The sequence below is a fragment of the Macaca thibetana genome, chromosome 10 (genome assembly GCF_024542745.1).
Source record: "Macaca thibetana thibetana isolate TM-01 chromosome 10, ASM2454274v1, whole genome shotgun sequence".
In the NCBI taxonomy this organism is placed as follows: Eukaryota; Metazoa; Chordata; class Mammalia; order Primates; family Cercopithecidae; genus Macaca; species Macaca thibetana.
The window spans coordinates 20,320,632-20,342,249 of NC_065587.1; the positions used below are offsets into that span (position 1 = coordinate 20,320,632).

A 21,618-nucleotide genomic window follows, 5' to 3' on the forward strand; every position below is an offset into this window, starting at 1 on the left:
GGCTGTGTGCCATTCCCAGTCTGTCATGCACATGGCGATGGGAGGAAGCGGGGTTGCCTCCAGAGGCAGGAACAGAGGGTCAGGACCTCTGAAGCCAAAGCCTGCAGCCCCGGGGGACAACTCAGGCCTGTCTGGGGGCCTGTGCATCCAGGGCCACACAGCTAGAGCGCAGGCCCATCAGATACGGAAAAATTCCTGGCAGTCATGCTGATGTGGAATTTTCCCCATTCCAGAATCTCCCAGTAATGGCGGGGGCAGTGGGGCTCTGACGCTTCCCAGGCCCCACTGGGTGGCCAGCTGGTTCCTTACTGCCCACAGCTGGGCTGATGATTCCAGGCAGGCAGGCATTGGTCCTCATCCATGATCTTGCTCCTCTCGGGTGAAGAAGGAAAGGCCAAGCTTGGAAAATGAGACAGGGCCTGGATGGGACACCTGCCTCCTGATTGCCCTGCTCAGCCCTCATTGGCACCCTAGAGAGTGACAGCTGAGACCTCCAGGTGGCAGGACCAGTTGGAGCTCAGTCTCTTGCTTGAGCGCCCTCCACTCCCATGAGTGCCAAAAATGTGTTGTCCCCATTTGGCACTGACAAGAGCAAGAAGCCATATGATCCATTGGATCCTGAGGGCCCCAGGACCCCCCAACCAAAGTTAAGCAATAGTCCTGCCGCCGCCTTTTTCCCAGAGCCGTGGTTCCCCTCCCCACCACCACCAAGCCTGGGCATCCTCAAGTCTTCTGGGCTGAGGGCTCCGTTGAGCCAGAGGGCCGGCGGCGGGACAATGGCCCCGTTGGCGCGGCCGAGACAAACGGGCCTTGTTGGGCCGGCAGCGGGGGCGCAGCGGTGCGCCCCAGCGCGCTGAATGCGGCTTCTGTGCGTCTCGGGCGGGCGCAGAGGGGCCGGGACGGGGCGGGGAGGGGGCTGGCCCGGGGCGGGGAGGGGTCTGGGGTCCGGGGCGTCCATTGGCCCTGGCGCCGGAGGCCGGGCCAGGTTGGCGGCCGCACCTGGCCGGGAGCGGGCGCGGTGCGGCAGCGGCGGCGGGGGCGGGGGCATGGACCAGGCCTGGTGGAGCGGGGGGCCTGGCCGGGTGCGCCCCGCCGCCCAGTGAGCGCCCGGGCGGCGCGGCCCGGGCCGAGCCACCCACGCTGAGGCGGAGGAGGACGGGGACAAGGTACGTCTTGGGCTCTAGCACCCACTGCCAGCTTGAGCCCTGCCTCACTCTACTCCCTGGGGATACCGCCCACTTTACCCTAACCCCCAAACTGGGACCGCGCGCCGGAGGAGGGGAATAGGAGTGCAGCACCGATGCTCTAGACGCTGGGTACCCCTGCCCACTGCCAGTGGGTGGCCCGGTGGGGGCCAGGGAGGGCGCACGTTGGTGCCCTCCATGCCCTTGGTTTTTTCCCCTGCCCCCTAACCCCCCTTCCAGGGCTTCTCAGTCCCTGAAGGTGGGATGGGTGGGGCAGAAGGCAGGCTGCTGGGGCTGGGCTGGAGCTGGGAGTGCGTTAATGATTAATAGTGGACACAATGGCCAGAGCCCTAGGGGAGGAGGGGCAGAGATCTCTCCTGTCTCCATCAGCCCTTCCCAGAAAGGGGGTCAGAGCAGGAGCCGGAGACCATAGTAAGGGATGGATCCCCTCTGCTGGGGGAAGGCCCTGACCTGTACCCCAGAGGAAGCAAAGCCACCAAAGAGAGGTTTGGGAGGGTAGGACAAACCCTGGCATCCAGGAGGGGTCCTATAGGAAATCCCACAGTTCCTCTTTCCTAGCCCAGTGCCCAGGAAGGGGGTCCAGCTTGGTCTGCCCTGTTGGTGCCAGGCCAGCATTTTGGTACCAGCACAGAGCACACTACAGACTGAGCCCTTCCCAGTGGGAACTGCCCCGCTCAGCTGCCCAGAGCCAGAGAGGTGATGGGCACGTCTGGCTGCTGTAACCCACACCAGGGGGAAGGAAAGGGAGAGAGGGCAGCAGGCTTGACACCTGATCCCCGGGCTGCTGCAGTGACAGGTGACAGGTGCCATGAGAATCCTCCAGAGGGTAGAGAGGTGTGGAGGACTGTCCATTCCAGTTGAGAAAATCCAACCTCTTCCTTTACTGACGGGGTGACCTGAGACCCAGAGGGGGTGAGGCTTGTCCAGGGCCACACAGGGGGCACAGGAGGGCAGTCCTGGGCCAGAGCAGTCACTGTGTATGCACTGTTCCTTGTCCTGTGAAGGAGGCATTACTACCTATCCCCATTATCCAGAGGGGGATACTGAGGCTCAGGGAGATTCAGTGACTTGTCCAAGGTCACATGGCTCAGAGGTAGCTGAGCTGACTCCAAATCACAGGAGTCTTGCCCTGGCCCCCATTTCAGGACCCCAGCCCAACCCATGACCTCTCTCTGCTCCTTTGGGGTCCTGCCTTCTTGGATCTGCCTGGGCTGCCCCAAACCCTCAGCTCTGGACCCCTCCCCCTCGCCTCCCTGGCTCCCAGCTCCGCCTGACACTTCAGCGGGTGAGCAGGCTGCTACCCAGGGAGCAGAGACAACGAAGCCCTGTTCCCAGCTGCCACCTCAGCCTGCTTTATTCCCTGCTTGCTCAGGCAGAGCCCTTCCTGAAGGAAGCTCCCTGTGGACAGAGAACGCCTGGTCCCCATGCATCCCCTTCCCTTAATGGGTCTGATGCCCTCTTGTCACCCAGCAAGGGAGGAGTGTGTCCCCAACAGCCCCTCCCACTGGGTTCTGAGGGACTGGGTGTGCCACCCAGTGAAAGAGGCAATGATTAACCTGAGAGAATGATGCACAAATGGAATTCTGGGCCTGGCTGCAGGCTCCTGAAGGGCTCCTTGCTTCACTTTGACTGGGTGAGGAATATAGATGAGCCCTTTTAGGGGCTCCACATGACTCCAGGGCAGAGCAGGATGGAGCACAGGTGCCCATGGGGGTCATCAGGCTGGGGACTGCTGGAATCTCCAGGTGAGGGGCGATGGTGGGAGAAAGTGGGGGCCCAGAGGATGCCTGCATTCCCCCCTGCTAGTTCCGGCTCCTTGGATGGGGATAGTGTCCTTCTAGAAGTCTGAACAGACAGAGCCTGCTTCCCCACCAGGTCGGAGCTAGGAGGATCACAATACAATCAGAGGAGCTAACGCTGAGTGTGTGAAGGGCTCTGCGTGCCTCACAGCAGGCCTGTGAAAGCGTCATAGTACCTGCCAGTTTTTAGGAAACCAAGGCTCAAAGAGGGGAAGTCACTTGCCCAAGGTCGCCCAGCTGCGGGGTGGTGGAGCCAGCATTTGTTACCAGGGGAGTTTCCAGGAGTGGAGAGGTGGGTGTAGGTATCTCCAGCATTGTGCATTGCAAGTGTCAGTACCTTTTCACAAACCTTTATATTGTTACATAGTTTTAGGCAAATAAGCGCATAACAATCCTTAACAAATATTTCAGGCATGTTATGAGGTACAGAGACTGATATTTTCAACTCCTACATACTCAGCTCTGGTGTTCTCAGCATTTTTGGAGCTAATGACAAAGTGATTGACTTCTTGGTGAAGCTGTGACTTGCAACTCCCCAGTTAGCGCTTCTTTAAGGCTACTCAAATCTCCCCTCAGGAAGCCAGGTGATTTACCCAGACAAGGCAACGGAGCAGGAAGAGCTGGGGCCTTGCTCCTCATTTTGGCTTTGCTGCGTAGGCCTTCTACAAGTTACTGAGCCTTAGTTTCCCCACACATCACATTGGGCTAGCAGAGGAGACTGGGAGTGTCTGTCAAGGTCACAGGCGTGGATGCCCTTTGTTTTTTGTGTTTTTGAGACGGAGTCTTGCTCTTTCGCTCACGCTGGAGTGCAGAGGCACCATCTCGTCTCACTGCAAGCTCTGCCTCCTGGGTTCACGCCATTCTCCTGCCTCAGCCTCCCGAGTAGCTGGGACTACATGCACCCTCCACCATGCCTGGCTAATTGTTTTGTATTTTTAGTAGAGACGGGGTTTCACCATGTTAGCCAGGATGGTCTCGATCTCCTGACCTCGTGATCTGCCCGCCTCGGCCTCCCAAAGTGCTGGGATTACAGGCGTGAGCCACCATGCCCGGCCGTGGATGCCCTTTGAAACAGCAGAGAGGTGACCTTGCAAGATCAATAAATGCTTTCTGAATCATCAAAGAACATTAGCCTCTCTCAACTGCCGGGCCGGCTACCACCTGCATCCACCCCTGCAGCCTAGGGAGCAGCAGGAGTCAGATGTCAGGGCTGACATTTTGGAAGTGGTCCTCCGAGCCAGCGAGTTGGGATCCAGCTGAAATGCTCCAATGGGTGGTCTTCCGCCTCTCTGCTCCAGCACCCCATTCTAGAGGGGCTCAGATTGAGGAAGCTTCTGGATGCTTGCAAGTCACTTCCCCAGTACCCCTGGATGGAGCGTTAACCTATCCCATCTGCCCCTTCTGCTGTGCCACCCACACTTCCCAGCTCCTTCTCGGTCCCAGGCCCCTATTGCCCCTTCCGCACTTGGTGCACTGAGGTTCAGAGAGGGCAGAGTGTCTGCCTCGGCCACACAGTGAGGAGAAGTGGGGCTCATCTTCCTCCAGGCGGGCTGCAGATTTTCAAAGTGGAAATATCTTTCTTTATCTTTCCAAAGTAATATAAGCTCTTTTGTAAAGAGTGTGCACGTGTGTGTGTGTGTGTGTGTGTGTGATCACAGAATCAAAATATGTTCCAGAAAGTATATGGGCTTACTCCCCAGGGAACTACAATTTATAACTGGGTATCTTTTCAGACCCTTATACACATGTACGAATGTACAGCTTTTCTCTACATGAATAAGTTTATTCCATATACAGTGCTTTCCGGGCTTAATATTAGGCAACTCTTTTTTTTTTTTTTTTTGAGACGGAGTTTCGCTCTTGTTGCCCAGGCTGGAGTGCAATGGCGTGATACTGGCTCACTGCAACCTCCGCCTCCTGGGTTCAAACGATTCTCCTGCCTCAGCCTGGGATTAAAGGCATGCGCCACCACGCTGAGCTAATTTTTGTATTTTTAGTAGAGATGGGGTTTCTCCATGTTTGTCAAGCTGGTCTCAAACTCCCGACCTCAGGTGATCCACCCGCCTTGGCCTCCCAAAGTGCTGGGATTACAGGTGTTAGCCACCGCACCCAGCCAGGCAACTCTTTTTTAACCTCCCTGAGCCTCAGTTTCCTCATCTCTAAATGGGGGTAAAGGCTCTGTGAGCACTGGAGGAAATTATACCGCAGTGGCCACTTTTATATGCCCATCTCAGATTGATTGTTAGATTATCTTTGAACCATATTCCTGCAGGTGGATTGCTGGGTCTGAGAACAGGCACACTCAGAACTGTAATAGCTGCTGTCAAATCTGCACTACGAACACCATAAGGAGAGTTGTATTGCTCCACTCTTAAAAGCTCCTTCCATATCCCCATGGGATTCCCCTCCAGCTACAGAAAGCAGCCCTGGGATACCCTCACCCCACCACCTTCTCGGCCAGAGCCCTGTTCCTGTATGTGCATATGAGCAAACAGCACGGATGTGCCTCAGTTGGTGAATGGCTTTTGTTTCTTGGGGTTTGTTTTTTTAAGATGGGGTCTCGCTCTGTTGCCCAGGCTTGGAGTGCAGTGGTACGTTCATACCTCACTATAACCTCAAACTCCTGGGTTCGCAGGGTCCTCTTGCCTCAGCCTCCTGAGTAGCTGGGGCTACAGGTGTGCACCACCACACTGGGCTAATTTTTAAATTTTTTACACAGACAGGGTCTCACTATGTTGCCCAGGCTGGTCTCAAGCTCCTGGGCTCAAGCAATCTGCCTGTCTTGGCCTCCCCAAAATGCTGGATGGCGCATGCCACCATGCCCAGCTGGGGAATGGTTTATAGGGGAATAGCAGTGCTGCAGACTCTGATACAGCCCTAGCTGCCCTCTTTTATCTCGTTAGGGAGCTCTTCTTCACCCTGCTCCGTAAGTACAGGCTCCCTGTCCTTCCTCACCCTTCCTTTGTTGACTCTAGTTACTCCTATGGCCTCAATTTCCACTTCTGTGCCCAGCTCCCCACCTACCTCTTCCCCTCCCCCAAGACCCCACTCTTTGCTCCTACAGATCTTTAGACATTCTATGATCATGCCAAGCATCCCTCAGACTCAGTGTGTTCTAAACAGAACCTGAAACCACGTGCTTCACCCCAGCATTCAACCTGGCCCTCTCAGCCTCCCCGACTCAGGTACTAGTTCCACCTCCAGCCAGCAGTCACCCAACAGCAACTCTTCCCTCCCCTCCTCCACACCCTGCCTGGCGCCAACAGAATGCTGCCTTTGCATGGTCTCCAGACAGCTCCGGTACTTCCCCAGCCTTCTCCTTGTTCCACGTCACACCTGCACAGCTGTAACAACTACTGTGGAGGTCAGCCTGCTCCTCCCTCTCCTTCCTCATCCCTACAGTTCATTTCTTACCCAGTAGCCCATAGGAATCCCATCTGCTCACTCCTCTGCTGAAGACCCTCCCATGGGTCTCTCCCTACAGCCCACAGGATCCAGGCAAGACTCAGTAGCATGCTTCCTGAAAGCCCTGCAGCCCTGCATGTCCTTCTTTTTTTTTTTTTTTTTTTTTTTTTTTTTTTTTTTTTTTTTTGAGATGGAGTCTCACTCTGTCGCCCAGGCTGGAGTGCAGTGGCATGATCTCTGCTCACTGCAACCTCCGCCTCCCAGGTTCAAGTGATTCTCCTGCCTCAGCCTCCTGAGTAACTGGGATTACAGCCTCCTGAGTAACTGGGATTAGGTGCCCGCCATCACACCTGGCTAATTTTTGGTACAGACAGGGTTTCACCACGTTGGCCAGGCTGGTCTCGGACTCCTTACCTCAGGTGATCTGCCCACCTCGGCCTCCCAAAGTGTTGGGATTACAGGCGTGAGCCACCGCACCTGGCCCCTGCATGTCCCTCTTAACCCTGCCCTATTTTCTGGCTGTCTCTGTAGTCTCTCCCCTGCCCAGCCAGCCTCTTACACGTACACACACCAGACACTCCAGCCGGTGGAATGTTCGTTTCTCAATTGCCCTGGGCCTTTGCATGTGCTTTTCTCTCTGTGTGGCTCATTCTAGGGTAATAAGCATGTTAGTTAATGCTAGCTGCTGTAACAGACAAACCTGAAGTCCTAGAAGGCTTAATGCAGTTCTTGTTTTCTTGAAATCCAGTCAGTGTCTGGTGGGTAGAGATGCAAAGGCCTAGGCTCCTCCCAACTCCACCCACGCGCAGATCCTTGGATACCGCCCCATTCATCCAGTAAATGGGAAAGGAGACCACAGAAAAGGTCCACCCACTTAACCTCATCAGCTGGCATTCTGTTCACATCTCACTGGCCAGGACCCAGTTACGTGATGACACTGAACTGCAAGGGCGCATGGGAAATGTAGTCTAGCCATGTGGCCGTGGAGAAAAGGGAACTGTCTTTGGAAATTGGAGACCACACAACAGCTTCTGCCACCAGAGGCCCCTACCCCAATAGGCCTTCCCAATGCCGCTGTCCCCTCCCCAAGGCTGGATCAGGTGTTTTCTCTGTGTTTCTGCAAGCCCCAAACAATCCGTTGTCCATCACTGCCCTCGCCTCGCAGCTGTGTGTTCCTCTGTCTCCCCAGTTAGGACTGTGAGCCCTGAGCTCTCTGCACGGGGTTATCCCGAACTCTAGTGCTGGAATGCAGGTGCCCAGTAAACACCTGTGGGATGGATCAATTTAAAACTATCATGGGCCGGGAGCGCTGGCTCACGCCTGTAATCCCAGCACTTTGGGAGGCCAAGGCAGGTGGATCACTTGAGGTCAGGAGTTTGAGACCAGCCTGCCCAAGGTGGTGAAACCCTGTCTCTACTAAAAATACAAAATTAGCCAAGTGTGGTGGCAGGTGCCTATAATCCCAGCTACTTGGAAGGCTGAGGCAGGAGAATTGCTTGAACCCAGGGGGCAGAGGTTGCAGTGGGCCAAGATTGCCCCATTGCACTTCAGCATAGGTGACAAAAGTGAAACTCTGTCTCAAAAAAAGAAAGAAAGAAAGAAAGAAAGAAAGAAAGAAAGAAAGAAAGAAAGAAAGAAAGAAAGAAAGAAAGAAAGAAAGAAAGAAAGAAAGAAAGAAAGAAAGAAAGAAAAAACTATCATGGCCGCAAGGTGTCCACAATTTATTGATAGGTGGGGAAAAAAGCAGTTAACAAAATATGTCCCCCAAAGAAGCAGGTGCATCTGGGCTCCATGGCTTACACCTGTAATCCCAGCACCTGGGGAGGCTGAGGTGGGAGGCTCACTTGAGCCCAGGAGTTCAAGACCAGCCTGGACAACATAGCAAGACCTCATCTTTACAAAAAATCAAAATACAAAAATTAGCCAGGTGTGGTGGTGCATACCTGTAGTCCCAGCTGCCTGGGAGGCTGAGGTGGAAGGGTCTCTTAAGCCCAGGAGTTTGAGGCTGCAGTGAGTCATGATCATGCCACTGCACTCCAGCCTGGGTGACAGAACAAGACCTTGTGTCAAAAAAACAAAAACAGTTTCCATTCCATCGTCTATATATATATATATGACCAGAAATCCTGTGATGGTGATGACCTCTGGGGTTGGGCTTCTTTTAATCATCTTCTTTATACTCTTCTGTATTGTTTGAATTTTTTTTCAGTATGCTGCTTTCATCATTGAAAAAGTTTTTGCTGGGCACTGTGGTGCACACCTGTAATCCCAGCTACTTGGGTGGCTGAGGCAGGAGAATTGCTTGAACCCAGGGAGCAGAGGTTGCAGTGAGCCAAGATCTTGACACTGCACTCCAGCCTGGGCAAAAAAGTGAGACTCTATCTCCAAAAAAAAAAAAAAAAAAAAATTTTCCTGGGGGTGGGGGTGGAGAACCAGCCAAAGATGTTGTCATTGGCTGGGCGCGGTGGCTCACGCCTGTAATCCCAGCACTTTGGGAGGCTGAGGTGGGTGGATCACGATGTCAGGAGATCAAGACCATCCCGACTAACACAGTGAAACCCTGTGTCTACTAAAAATACAAAAAATTAGCCAGGCGAGGTGGCAGGTGCCTATAGTACCAGCTACTCGGGAGGCTGAGGCAGGAGAATGGCGTGAACCTGGGAGGCGGAGCTTGCAGTGAGCTGAGATCGCGCCACTGCACTCCAGCCTTCATGACAGAGCAAGACTCTGTCTCAATAAAAAAAAAAAAAGAAAGATGTTGTCATCAATACTCTGGGAAGAGACTTCTCTGGCAGGGCTGGAAGCACAGGTCTCCCTACTCTGGAAATCTTTGCTTCCCTTGGCTAGTTGCTCTCCTCCTCACCGACAATCTCACCTCTTGTTCAAGAGCCTGCACTTTACTCTCACCTAGATGAGGTTCTCACCCCTCTATAAAATGGAGATGATAACAGGAGCTCCCCAGAGAGGATTATGAGGCTGCAGATGCATGACAGGTCCCAAGCCCAGAAGTGGACCCTGTTGGGTTCAGAGTCCACTCTAATAAACTACAGCCCCTGCAGTTTGATACCAGCTCCACCCTGACTCTCTCTTGGAAAGCTGTCTTCAAGCTAGCTCAGCTCAAAAGGCAGAAAGTCAACGGAATGTTAGCCTGGATAAAACAACGCCATACCATGTCCCAAACCTGATTCCAGCACCTAGAGAGAAGGCGACTCTGGACCTGCCTTGTGGCACTTTAAGCTCTGGTATTTCGTGGGTGCCTGGGGGCTGCTCCCAGACTGGTGAGGCTTTGAGGGAAAGGGGGACTCAGAGCAAGTGAGGATGCCTGCTGTTCCCTGGGAGAGGCTGGCAGCTGCTTAACCTATGGAAGTGCTTAGTGTGGGATGAATGACTGTCACAATAATGATCATTATTAATTGATGGTGGCACCTGGGTCCCTAAATGGTGCCACCTGCCTGGTCTGTGATGAGGTTCTAGGCAGCAGTGCTGAAGGGAGGATGGTGGAGGCATTTCTGGGCACAAGGAGACCTCTGTCCATGGACAAAGCTGAGACAACTGACCTGAACCTAAGATTCAAGTGCCTGAACTGAGTCCTAGGATTCCTGGGGCTTAGGGCCAGGGCACCTAGAACTGCCTCTTCCCGCCAAGGCCTTGGGGAGGATCTGCATCTCCAGTCAGCCCAAGTCCTGCAGAGCTGGTCGAGTGTCTGTGTATCACCATTCCTCACCCAGGTATAGAGGCAGGACACGCTCTTTGATGTAAGATTTAGAGCTCAGGAAGTGAAATCTTGCCAGACTCATCTGAGCCCCGGTCAGATGCTCTGCCTCCTGGAAGCCTTCCAGGCTGAGTTAGTTGTTCATTCTGGGTTCCCACAGATTTTGGATAAACCTTGGTCTCTGGTTGTGTCTCAGCATCTTTACGCCCTGGAGTGTGGCAAGTCTGCATATGTACTCTGGCTTTGTCTGCTCTCTGATAGCTGGGTGACCTTGGGCAGGTGACGTTACCTCTCTGAGCTTTGGTTTCTTTACCAGGAGGGTAGAATAATAGAGGTGCTTGATGCATCAGCTGTGAGACTTAAATGAAATGCAGCAGGTGGAGCAATTAGCCCTCTTGCACCCCAGCCCACCTGCATCTCCCTGTCCCTCAGTCAGCCTTAGAGCCTGTTCTGGGCTCTGTGCAGGCTTCTGCGGTTGCTGTGTCCTTGGCCCAAGGATACCTAGAATCTTTCTGTGCCCTTGGATGAAAGAGCTGCTTGCTTGTTGGGGTCCAGAGAGAGGTGAGGACCGGCCAGGGCTGTCCAGTGGGGGCAGAGGGCTAGGGCAACACCTGCAGGGTACCAGGGTGTGCCACCTGCTATCCCCAGGAAGCAAACTCATGAATATTCATACCACTGGATGGGAGGGAGCCAGCCAGCTTGCTGCTGGGTGTCATTGGAGCATTCCTGTCTCCCAGTGACCGCAGAGACAGCCTGGGAGTTGGACGTGGCTCAGGCAGTGAGTGGAAAGGGGCAGCCAGCCACAGCCCGAGGTGAGTGTGTCTCTTATTCTCCGCCACAGGGGTCACAGGGAAAGTAGGATACCCGGATACCTGCCTGGTGGTGATGCTCTAAGCCAGAAGGTTTACCATCCCAGGCTGGGTTTCCCTGTGTGCATGATGTGGGGGAAGAAGTCCTGTTTCTCCTTCGTTCCCTGGAGGGTGTCAGTTCAGCTAAACAGGAGGATGGCCGGGCCTGGCCTGCTGCCAGCTCTCTGCACTGATGCAGGCCAATGTGATGGGCATAATCTAGAAGGGCAGGAGTAGATGGGGTGGGCTGGTGATAGGGGGACTGTCCATCCTGAGTGCCTGCGGTTGTCATTACTATGGGTGGAGGAGGTGGGAGACCCAGGTTCTAGTCCCGTCTCTGCTGCTGCTGTGCTGTGTAAACCTGAAGGTGTCCTTGCCCTCTCTGAGGTTCAGCCTCCCTGCCTCTTTGTCTTCTGGCCTTGAGGCTAGGAGGCTCTGGCTGCATTGAGATCATCCCTGGACTTGGGACCCTCAGCTTCCTGCAAGCCTCCATTGTGGGTCAGTGGGCACACACTTTGGTGGGGCTGTGGCTGGGACCCTGGGAACATATCGATGATGATGATGATGACAATGATGGCAGGCCCCGCTCAGTGACTCTCTGCTCTGCACCAGCCCCGGGCTGGGTTCTTTTCTTGTGGAATGCAGAGGATCTGCACAGCACCCTGTGATGGAGGCTCAACTGGTACAGGTTGAGTATCCCTTATCTGAAATGCTTGGGACCAGAAGTGTTTCAGATTTCAGATTTTTCAGATTTTGGAAGATATGCATATATATAATGAGATATCCTGGAGATGGAACCCAAGTCTAAACATTTTTGTTTAGAAAGAATTGATGTTTCTTTCTTTCTGGTTGATTTTATTGTTTAAACTTTTTTTTTTTTTTTTTTTTTTTTTTTGAGATGGAGTCTCACTCTGTTGCCCAGGCTGGAGTGCAGTGGTGTGATTTCGGCTCACTGCAAGTTCTGCCTCCCGGGTTCATGCTCCTGCCTCAGCCTCCCTAGTAGCTGGGACTACAGGTTCCCGCCACCATGCCCGGCTAAATTTTTTTGTGTATTTTTAGTAGAGATGGGATTTCACTGTCTTAGCCAGGATGGTCTCGATCTCCTGACCTCATGATCCACTCACCTCAGCCTCCCAAAGTGCTGGGATTACAGGCGTGAGCCACGGTGCCCAGCCTAATTTTAATGTTTTTGAGACAGGGTCTTGCTCTGTGGCCCAGGCTGGAGTTCAGTGGCACGATCATGACTCACTGCAGCCTCAACCTCCCAAGTTCAGGTGATCTTTCTGCCTCAGCCTCCCCAGTAACTGGGACTACAGGCATGCACCACCATGCCTGGCTAATTTTTGTATTTTTTGTAGAGATGGGGTCTTGCCATGTTGGTCAGGTTGGCCTCAAACTCCTGAGCTCAAGCGATCCTCCTGCCTCTGTCTTTCAAAGTGTTGGAATTACAGGCATGAGCCACCACGCCCCACCTTCATGTATGTTTCTTATACACGTAGCCTCAAGGTAGTTTTATTTTTCCCTTGAGGACACTAAATAAACTGTGTGTTGTGCACCTGGGTTTTGACTGAGACCTGTCATGTGAGGTCAAGTATGGAATTTTCCACTTGTGGTGTCATGTAGGCATTCACAAAGTTTTGTATTTAGGGACATTTCAGATTTCAGATTTTTGATTTTTATTTTTATTATTTATTTATTTATTTTTGAGACAGAGTCTTGCTCTGTCGCCCAGGCTGGAGTGCAATGGCACAATCTCAGCTCATTGCAACCTCTGCCTCCCGGGTTCAAGCAATTCTCCTGCCTCAGCCTCCCAAGTAGCTGGGCTTACAGGTGCACACCACCACGTCTGGCTAATTTTTTGTATCTTTAGTAGAGACGGCGTTTCAGCATGTTGGCCAGGCTGGTCTTGAACTCCTTACCTCATGATCTGCCTGTCTCGGCCTCCCAAAGTGCTGGGATTACAGACATGAACCACTGCGCCCAGCCCATGGGGGCTTTTACATGCATGTGCCTCACATGTATTACTCTCGTCTGTAGGTCTCCTACACAGGATCTCTCCTGTGTCTCAGTGAGGTGTTGTCTGCCTGGACCATGTCCTCATCCACATTCTCTGCACAGGCTCTATAGCCCTGCCCACATTCTGCCCTGAGAGCCATGGGAAGTCATTCATCACACATTCACCAGGTGCCAGGCTCGGGGAGCTCAGGGATGAGTCACCAGTAGGCTTGCCTGTAGCAGGGCACGGAAGGGACCTCTCCTCTGGCACGCCAATGAACCAAGGCTGGGTCAGGGTCAATGGTGATGATGATAATAATGAATATGTGTTGATCACCTCCTGGGTACGTGCATTGTCTCAGTCTCATAGCCTGAGAGCAAGGCATGGTGGCTTATGCCCAGCACTTTGGGAGGTGGAGGTGGGGGAATCACTTGAGGCCAGGAACTCAAGATCAGCCTGCAACATAGGGAGAGCCCCCATCTCTACAAAAAATTAAAAACTTAGCTAGGCATGGTGGTGACCTGGGCGTGGGTGGTATGCACTTGAGAGGCCAAGGCGGGAAATTCACTTGAGGCCAGGTGTTCGAGACCAGCCTGGGCAGTACAGTGAGACCCCCATCTCTAAAAAAAAAAAATGTTTTTAAAGTAGCCAGGCGTGGTGGTGCATGCCTGTAGTCTTAGCTACTCAGGAGGCCGAGGCAAGAGGATCCACTGAGCCCAGGAGTTCAAGGCTACAGTGAGCTATGATCACGCCACTTCACTTCAGCCTGGGTGATAGAGCAAGATCCTGTCTTTTTAAAAAATTAATCTCATAGCCTGGTGACCGTTCTCCCTCAAGCCAGGCTCCTGGCTGTCAGCTAGCTCCTCTCCCGACCTCAGTCTGTTCAGGGGCTCTGCCTGTGATTACAGAGGGCTCTGTGTGCCTTGATCTTGCTGGTGTGCGTCCATGCACACGTGAGGAGACTGAGGCTCAGGGAGGATGAGGTACATAGTTTCACACCTAAGTTAACAGTGGCCAGGCAGGAAGGGCACAACCAGACTTGGACCCCTCAGGTGGCTGGCACAGGAGGGACCAGACACCAGGGTCCCCTCTGCTTCCCCTCCCCTTATCCTGGCTGCAGGCTCAGCCCACAGAGAGCAGACCCTGCTGTGCTCCTTGGACAGAGCTTCCTGTCCACCCCCACATCCCCCACTTTCTGTGATGCAACTTTCCCTCCTTCCTTCCCCTGGGCTTGGGACAGGGCTTAGGACACACCAGGCAGGGACTGCCATGGACAAAGCAGGAAGTAGAACATTGGAGGTCTATAGACCTGGGCTCTAATTCTGGCCCTGCCCCGCCTTTGCTGAATGACCCTGGGCAAGTTATGTCACCTCCTGGAACCTCACCTTTCCCATCTACCAAATGGGGGTGACAGCAGTGTGTAGGGGGGTGGAGTGGCATCCACTAAGTGGTTGCTGAGTAGGGTCAGTTAGATGCTCTGAAGAGGCAGGCCCCTGCCCTGGGCCTGGCTCCTAACACGGGCTCAAAAGTAAAACTAGGAGGGATGGCCCAAGGTTCAGCAGCAGGCAGCACCCAGCACGTGTGGCAGGGACCTGGCAAGCTTTGAGAAATAGCAAATGGGGGCTGGGCTCAGCGGCTCACACCTGTAATCCCAACACTTTGGAAGGCCGAGGTGGGTGGATCGCTTGAAGTCGGGAGTTTGAGACCAGCCTGGCCAACATGGTGAAACCCTGTCTCTACAAAAATGCAAAAATTACTTGAGTGTGGTGGCGTGCAGCTGTAATCCCAGCTATTCGAGAGGCTGAGGCAGGAGAATCACTTGAACCCAGGAGGCGGAGGTTGTAATGAGCTGAGATTGTACCACTGCACTCCAGCCTGGGCAACATAGGGAGATTCCGTCTCAAAAACAAACAAACAAAAGAGCAAATGGGAGAATGAAATGAGGGAGTGAATGAGTGAACCAATAATGGTGTGGGGGGGTGGAGGAACTGTCCTGGGCGGGGCCAGGTGGAGCCTGATTGGCGGGGCAGGGAGGCTGGTCTGCCCCCTGCTGCTGGGCCTGGACCTAGGCGCCTCCAGTAGTGCAGCCTCTCTGATTCCGGAAGGTACCCTGGTGAGTGGGGCTGCCGGGGTGAGTCCTTAGGATTTCCAGAGGGCAAGCCACAGTAATCCTAATCCCTCCTCATCTTAAAGTCAGAGAAACTGAGGCCCAGAGTTTTGGACTATGATCTGGTCCACGACTCGGCCCTGTTTTCTGCTGGGTCGCTGAGAAGTTGGAGGCTGACAGGGGTGCTTGAGGCTGAGGCAGGTTTGTGCTTTGTGGGCGGCCCAGCCCCCACTCCTTTTGGGGTTGAAGGCAGGTCCCCCCGGGCCTCAGGAGGGGTACAGCTAACACTCTAAGTGATGACTGTGTGCTGGTTGCTTTGCTTAGGAAATTTCTCCAGAGAGCAGCTAGGGGCGCCTCCAGCTTTCCCATTTTACAGATGAGAAACTGAGACTCCATGAGGGCTCTTGGCGTGTCTGAAATCACAGGGCTGGATTGAAACAGGCCTGGGGCCCCTCCATGGCTGGCGGGTTTATTCCGCTTTGCAAGCTTTCTGATTTGTTACTTAAATGTGTTAAGTAACAAATTAACTAACACATTTGTTAAGGTGTTGACAATTAATTGCCTTTTTTTGAGATGGGGCCTCACTCTGGTCACCCAGGCTGAAGTGAAGTGGCGTGACCTTGGCTCGCGGTAACCTCTGCCAACCTCTGCCCCCCAGGCTCAAGCAATCCTCCCACCTCAGCATAACTTTTCCAGGGCATAGTGTGTGCGACCCTCCCCCAGGGTGGCTGACTGGCTTCTGCCTGCAGGGACAGTGGTGATAAAGCCATGCATGTAGTTATTAGCACATGTGACTTTTCCTGGCCTCGGGAGCCCAGGGCGCAGTGCAGCGTGAGCCAGGACAGGAGTGGAAAGTTTGGGACAAGAGTAGAAAGTTTGGGCACCTGGTTTTGCAGCTAAGGTAAGGTGGGAAGACCCTCCAAGCCGCAGCTCTCTCCTGGACTCCAGTTCCTCAGCCTGAACTGCCCCCGTCACAGTCCACGTCTCAGCCCCCTGCTGATAGGGTTGCCACGCTTAGATCATCCCCCAAAACAAACAAATAACAACAGGCTGGGCACAGTGGCTCTTGCCTGTAATCCCAGCACTTTGGGAGGCTGAGGTGGGAGGATCGCTTGAGTCCAGGAATTCAATACCAGCCTGGGCATCTCAAAAATAATAATATAAAAAATGTTAAAAAAATATAAAAATAGGCCAGGCGCAGTGGCTCACACCTGTAACTCCAGCACTTTGGGAGGCCGAGGTGAACAGATCACGAAGTCAGGAGATCAAGACGATCCTGGCCAACATGGTGAAACTCCATCTCTACAGAAAATACAAATATTAGCTGGGTGTGGTGGCGTGTGCCTGTAATCCCAGCTACTCGGGAGGCTGAGGCAGGAGAATCACTTGAACCAGGGAGTGGGAGGTTGCAGTGAGCCGAGATCACACCACAGCACTCCAGCCTGGTGACAGAGCGAGACTCTGTCTCAAAAAAATAAAATAAACGTATAAAAATGAAAAATAAAATAAGGAAATAGCAATAACAAAACCTCCAGGACATCTAGTTAAACTTGAAGTTTGAATTTTTTTTTTTTTTTTTTTTTTTTTTTTTTTTTTTTTTTTTGAGACAGAGTCTCACTCTGTCGCCCAGGCTGGAGTGCAGTGACACCATCTCAGCTCACTGCAACCTCTACCTCCTGGGTTCAAGCGATTCTTCTGTCTCAGCCTCCTGAGTAACTGGGACTGTAGACGCATGCCACCATGCCCAGCTAAGTTTTGCATTTTTAGTAGAGACAGAATTTCACCATATTGGTCAGGCTTGTCTCAAACTCCTGACCTCAGGTGATCCACCCTCCTTGGCCTCCCAAAGTGCTGGGATTACAGGCATGAGCCACCGCACCCAGCCTTGGAATAATTTTTAGTAGAACTATGTCCCATGCAATATTTGGAGTATACTTACACCGTAAAAAATTGTATTCACTGTTTATCTGAAATTTGAATTTAACTGGGCAACCCTACCAGCTGGCTTTGGAAAGGGGGTGGGTGTGTGGGCAGACGCCTGGCCAGCTGTGTGACCTGAGCCTTCTTCCCAGCTGTGAGCCTCAGTTTCTCCATCAGCCACCCCTATAGACTCTAGGGGCACAAGGGCCAGTGAGGAGAGAAGAGTCCTGGCTCTTACTGGGTGCCTCACCTGTACCACTGTGGGATGGGTGGCACAGGGGACAGGTAGGGCTGGCTGTGCCTTCTGAAAGGTGAAGGATTCAGACCTCAGAGAGCCCTTGGCCTTCCCTGTAGACAGCCCTGGCCCAGGCCTGGGGGGCGGGGAGTGTGGCACAGGGCACGGGGAGAGGGTCTTCTTTTCCTTCTTATTTATTGATTTATTTATTTGAGACAGGGTCTCACTGTGTCATCCAGAGCTGGAGTGCAGCGGCACAGTCATGGCTCACTGGAACTCAGGCTCAAGCAATCCTCCCGCCTCAGCCTTCCAAGTAACTAGGACTACAGGCATGTGCCACCACGCCTGGTGAATTTTTTTAAATTTTGTTTTGTAGAGATAGGGTCTCACCATATGCCTAGGCTGGTCTTGAACTCCTGGCTCAAGCACTCCGCCTGCCTCATCCTCCCAAAGTGCTGGGATGACAGGTGTGAGCCACTGTGCCCAGCCTTTTTCCTTTTGCCTTAGAAAAGTGTTTCATAGTTGGGCGCGATGGCTCACATCTGTCATCCCAGTAATTTGGGAGGCCAAGGCGGGCGGATTACTTGAGCCCAGGAGTTCGAGACCAGCCTGGGCAACGTGGCGAAACTGTGTCTCTCTATTTTTAAAAAATTAAAGTATAAAAAAAGGAAATAATTTCATTATCATGCCCTAAAAGGTATAAAAAATAAGATAACTTCAGGATCTGGGAGAATTTGGAGTACAATTGAAGAAGTTTTTAAATATATATTTTTATTAAAAATACAAGAAAAAGAAACAGAAGAAAAAATAACTAAAAATAAGGTAACGAGTGTTAGTTATCTTATTTTTTCTTCTGTTTATTTTTCTTTTATTTCTCATCAACCAGCTTAAAAATTAAAAGGAGTGGAAAGTTTGGGGCCCTGGTTCTGCTACCTGGTTCATTTTAATTTTTAAATTTTAACCTTCTCCCTGCCCCATTCCCCAACCTCTCTTTGAGTTGCTTCACCCACCCTCTCTGTCTGCAACCCTGGGGCTGTCTCTTTCCAGGTGGTTGTCTCTCTCTCTCTCCAGTGTCTCTCTGTCCCTGTCTGGACCCTGCTGGGGGCCACAGAGCAGGCAAAGGCAGGTCTCAGCTGCCAGGCCTGGGCAGCCTTGGGGGCTCCCTGGGGCCAGTTTCCTGACACTTGCCCCACTCTGTGCTGCCCCTGCAGGTGTCTGAGATGCTGCCACCGCAGAAGAAGCCCTGGGAGTCCATGGCTAAGGGGCTGGTGCTGGGCGCGCTCTTCACCAGTTTCCTGCTGCTGGTGTACTCCTATGCCGTGCCCCCGCTGCATGCTGGCCTGGCCTCCACGTGAGTGGCCCAGCTGGGCAGATGATGGGTGTAGGTGGGGGAGGGATGGCAACCCACCCATGGGGCACTGTAATTACCACAGGGCCTGCCCAGTGACCTTGGATAGCCACCCTCCACCCTGCACCATGCTGTGCCAGACAGAAATTCCACTGACGGCAGAGCTCGCCATGTAACCCTGAGCCTTGGTGTGCCCATCTGTGAAGTGGGGATAAAAACAGAGCCTTTTGGCTGGGCGCGGTGACTCACGCCTGTAATCCCAGCACTTTGGGAGGCCCAGGCAGGCAGATCACCTGAGGTCAGGAGTTCGAGACCAGCCTGACCAACATGGTTAAACCCCATCTCTACTAAAAATACAAACATTAGCTGGGCATGGTGGTGTGTGTCTGTAATCCCAGCTACTTGGGAGGCTGAGGCAGGAGAATTGCTTGAACCCAGAAGGCAGAAGTTGCAGTGAGCCGAGATGGCACCACTGCACTCCAACCTGGGCAACAGAGTAGACTGTCTCAAAAAAAAAAAACAAAAACAAAAACAAACAAACAAAAAACAACAAAACAGAGCCTTCCTCATAAGACATGAGAATCAGGTAACACTGTCTGTACAGGGCTTAGATTGGCATCATCTGAGATGCCAATGGAGCCCTGGGGGCATGACCTGTCCATGGATTCAAATGGGTCCGTCTGACTCCAGGCCCAGCTCCTGAGAACCAGGCTCTCCCACTTCCTCATGGGCTGCACTGCACAGACCCGGCACAGCCTGTAGCTGGTGCAATACCAGTGCTTGGTGATACTAAGTTGAAACAGAGGAAACTGCAAATTTCTGCAAAACTGACCATTTTTGTCCTATAGAATGGCAATTTCATGTGGCCCAAGCGGCTACTGATTCATGGTACATGTAACACAGTGGCCATGAATGAGGCCTGTGTGCCTCATCTCACAACACTGTGAATAAGGGCCTGTTATTGTACCCATTTCACAGAAGAGGAAACTGAGGCCAGAGAGGCCAAACCACCCGCGCAGGCACCCAGCCTGGACTCAGGCTCCACAAGTCCCACTATCCCAGCTCCTTTGCCACCACTGTCCCCAACAATCTCCCTCTCTAGCTACCAGAGTCCTGAGGGTCCCAGCACCCCCCTGAGGCTCTCCCCACCTCTCTGTCCCCAGCAGGACCCCAGAGGCCGCAGCGTCGTGCTCTCCGCCTGTGCTTGAGCCAGAGGCGGTGAACCGCGCAAACGGCTCGCGGGGAGAGTGCCAGCCGCGGCGCAATATCGTGTTTTTGAAGACGCACAAGACGGCCAGCAGCACCCTGCTCAACATCCTGTTCCGCTTCGGCCAGAAGCACCGGCTCAAGTTCGCCTTTCCCAACGGCCGCAACGACTTCGACTACCCGACCTTCTTCGCCCGCAGCCTAGTGCAGGACTACCGGCCCGGGGCCTGCTTCAACATCATTTGCAACCACATGCGCTTCCACTACGACGAGGTGCGCGGCCTGGTGCCGCCCAACGCCATCTTCATCACGGTGCTCCGCGACCCCGCCCGCCTGTTCGAGTCCTCCTTCCACTACTTCGGGCCGGTGGTGCCCCTCACGTGGAAGCTCTCGGGCGGCGACAAGCTGGCCGAGTTCCTGCAAAACCCGGATCGCTACTACGACCCCAACGGCTTCAATGCCCACTACCTCCGAAACCTGCTCTTCTTCGACTTGGGCTATGACAACGGCCTGGACCCTGGCAGCCCGCAGGTGCAGGAGCACATCCTGGAGGTGGAGCGCCGCTTCCACCTGGTGCTCCTTCAGGAGTACTTCGACGAGTCGCTGGTGCTGCTGAAGGACCTGCTGTGCTGGGAGCTGGAGGACGTGCTCTACTTCAAGCTCAACGCCCGCCGCGACTCGCTGGTGCCGCGGCTGTCCGGGGAGATGTACGGGCGCGCCACCGCCTGGAACATGTTGGACGCCCACCTCTACCGCCACTTCAACGCCAGCTTCTGGCGCAAGGTGGAGGCCTTCGGGCAGGAGCGCATGGCCCGCGAGGTGGCAGCCCTGCGCCATGCCAACGAGCGCATGCGGACCATCTGCATCGACGGGGGCCACGCCGTGGACGCCGCCGCCATCCAGGACGAGGCCATGCAGCCCTGGCAGCCGCTGGGCACCAAGTCCATCTTGGGCTACAACCTCAAGAAGAGCATCGGGCAGCGGCACGCGCAGCTCTGCCGGCGCATGCTCACGCCCGAAATCCAGTACCTGATGGACCTCGGCGCCAACCTGTGGGTCACCAAGCTCTGGAAGTTCATTCGCGATTTCCTCCGGTGGTGACGTCCCACCGCCCAGCGGCTTGCCTGCCTGCTTGCTCCCTACGGAGGGGCTGAGCAGGACGCCGCTGGTGCTGGCCGCCCCCAGCCCCCTCCTGGTGCCACCTCGGACCCCGGGGTGAGGGGGGTGCTTCCTGGGGGGACGCAGCCAGCCAAGACTGGGCCCACGCACACAGAGAGGGCCTAACCGATATCAGTATTTAACTAATTATACCGGTTTTTATTAAACCCCTTTCCCTCCCCGAAAAAGAATGTTCTATTTCTGCCTCCCCTTAAAGGGGAGACCTCAGAAGTAAAGGAATTTGATGTTGTGTTTTTGTTAATCAGCCTCAGTGGTGGTGACTTGGGGTGGGGGTTGGCGTGGGGGGAACCACAGTGGTGCCTGGGTGAGTCTGTAGGCAGAGACCAATGGGTGGCAGGGATTTGATGTGTTTTTGCTATGTGCTATAGTCCTATGTGGTTCAGGGACTCCCATGAGCTACCAAGACCTGGAAAAGCGCATGTGTATGTGTGCATGTGTGTGCACACGTGTGCGTGTGTGCATGTGTGTGCATACGTGTGTGTGTGCATGTGTGTGTGATTATCCTAAGGAGTACAACAGTTACTCACTCTGACTGTGTGCCCGGCACTAGGCTAAGGGCATTATTTCAACTCATCTTCACCAAAACCCAGCAACCTGGGGACTGTTATTGTCTCATGCTAGAGACAACGAAGGATGCTCAGAGAGGGACAATCACTTC

At 53.7% G+C, this 21,618-nt stretch overlaps 1 protein-coding gene across 4 annotated transcripts; it reads left to right on the forward strand.

The window, feature by feature from the left end:
- The first annotated feature begins 983 nt into the window (after positions 1-983).
- GAL3ST1 (galactose-3-O-sulfotransferase 1) lies at positions 984-21,201 on the forward strand. 4 transcript variants are annotated; one of them, XM_050806730.1, is made up of 4 exons: positions 1,024-1,166; positions 10,859-10,933; positions 18,439-18,578; positions 19,742-21,201. In XM_050806730.1, exons 3-4 carry the CDS (start codon positions 18,448-18,450, stop codon positions 20,880-20,882), a joined length of 1,272 nt encoding a protein of 423 aa, XP_050662687.1. In that variant the 5' UTR covers positions 1,024-1,166; positions 10,859-10,933; positions 18,439-18,447; the 3' UTR covers positions 20,883-21,201. The 4 variants fall into 4 exon arrangements, with proteins under 4 accessions (XP_050662690.1, XP_050662687.1, XP_050662688.1 ...); XM_050806733.1 differs by lacking the exon at positions 10,859-10,933 and having other exon boundaries at positions 984-1,166; XM_050806731.1 differs by lacking the exons at positions 1,024-1,166; positions 10,859-10,933 and adding an exon at positions 15,024-15,078.
- The last annotated feature ends 417 nt before the right edge of the window (positions 21,202-21,618 follow it).

Excerpts from the sequence above, each read along its gene's own strand:
- GAL3ST1 (XM_050806733.1), top strand. The coding sequence starts at position 18,448 with ATGCTGCCACCGCAGAAGAAGCCCTGGGAGTCCATGGCTAAGGGGCTG. Across the intron at positions 18,579-19,741 it reads CATGCTGGCCTGGCCTCCAC|GACCCCAGAGGCCGCAGCGT; the intron begins GTGAGTGGCCCA and ends TGTCCCCAGCAG.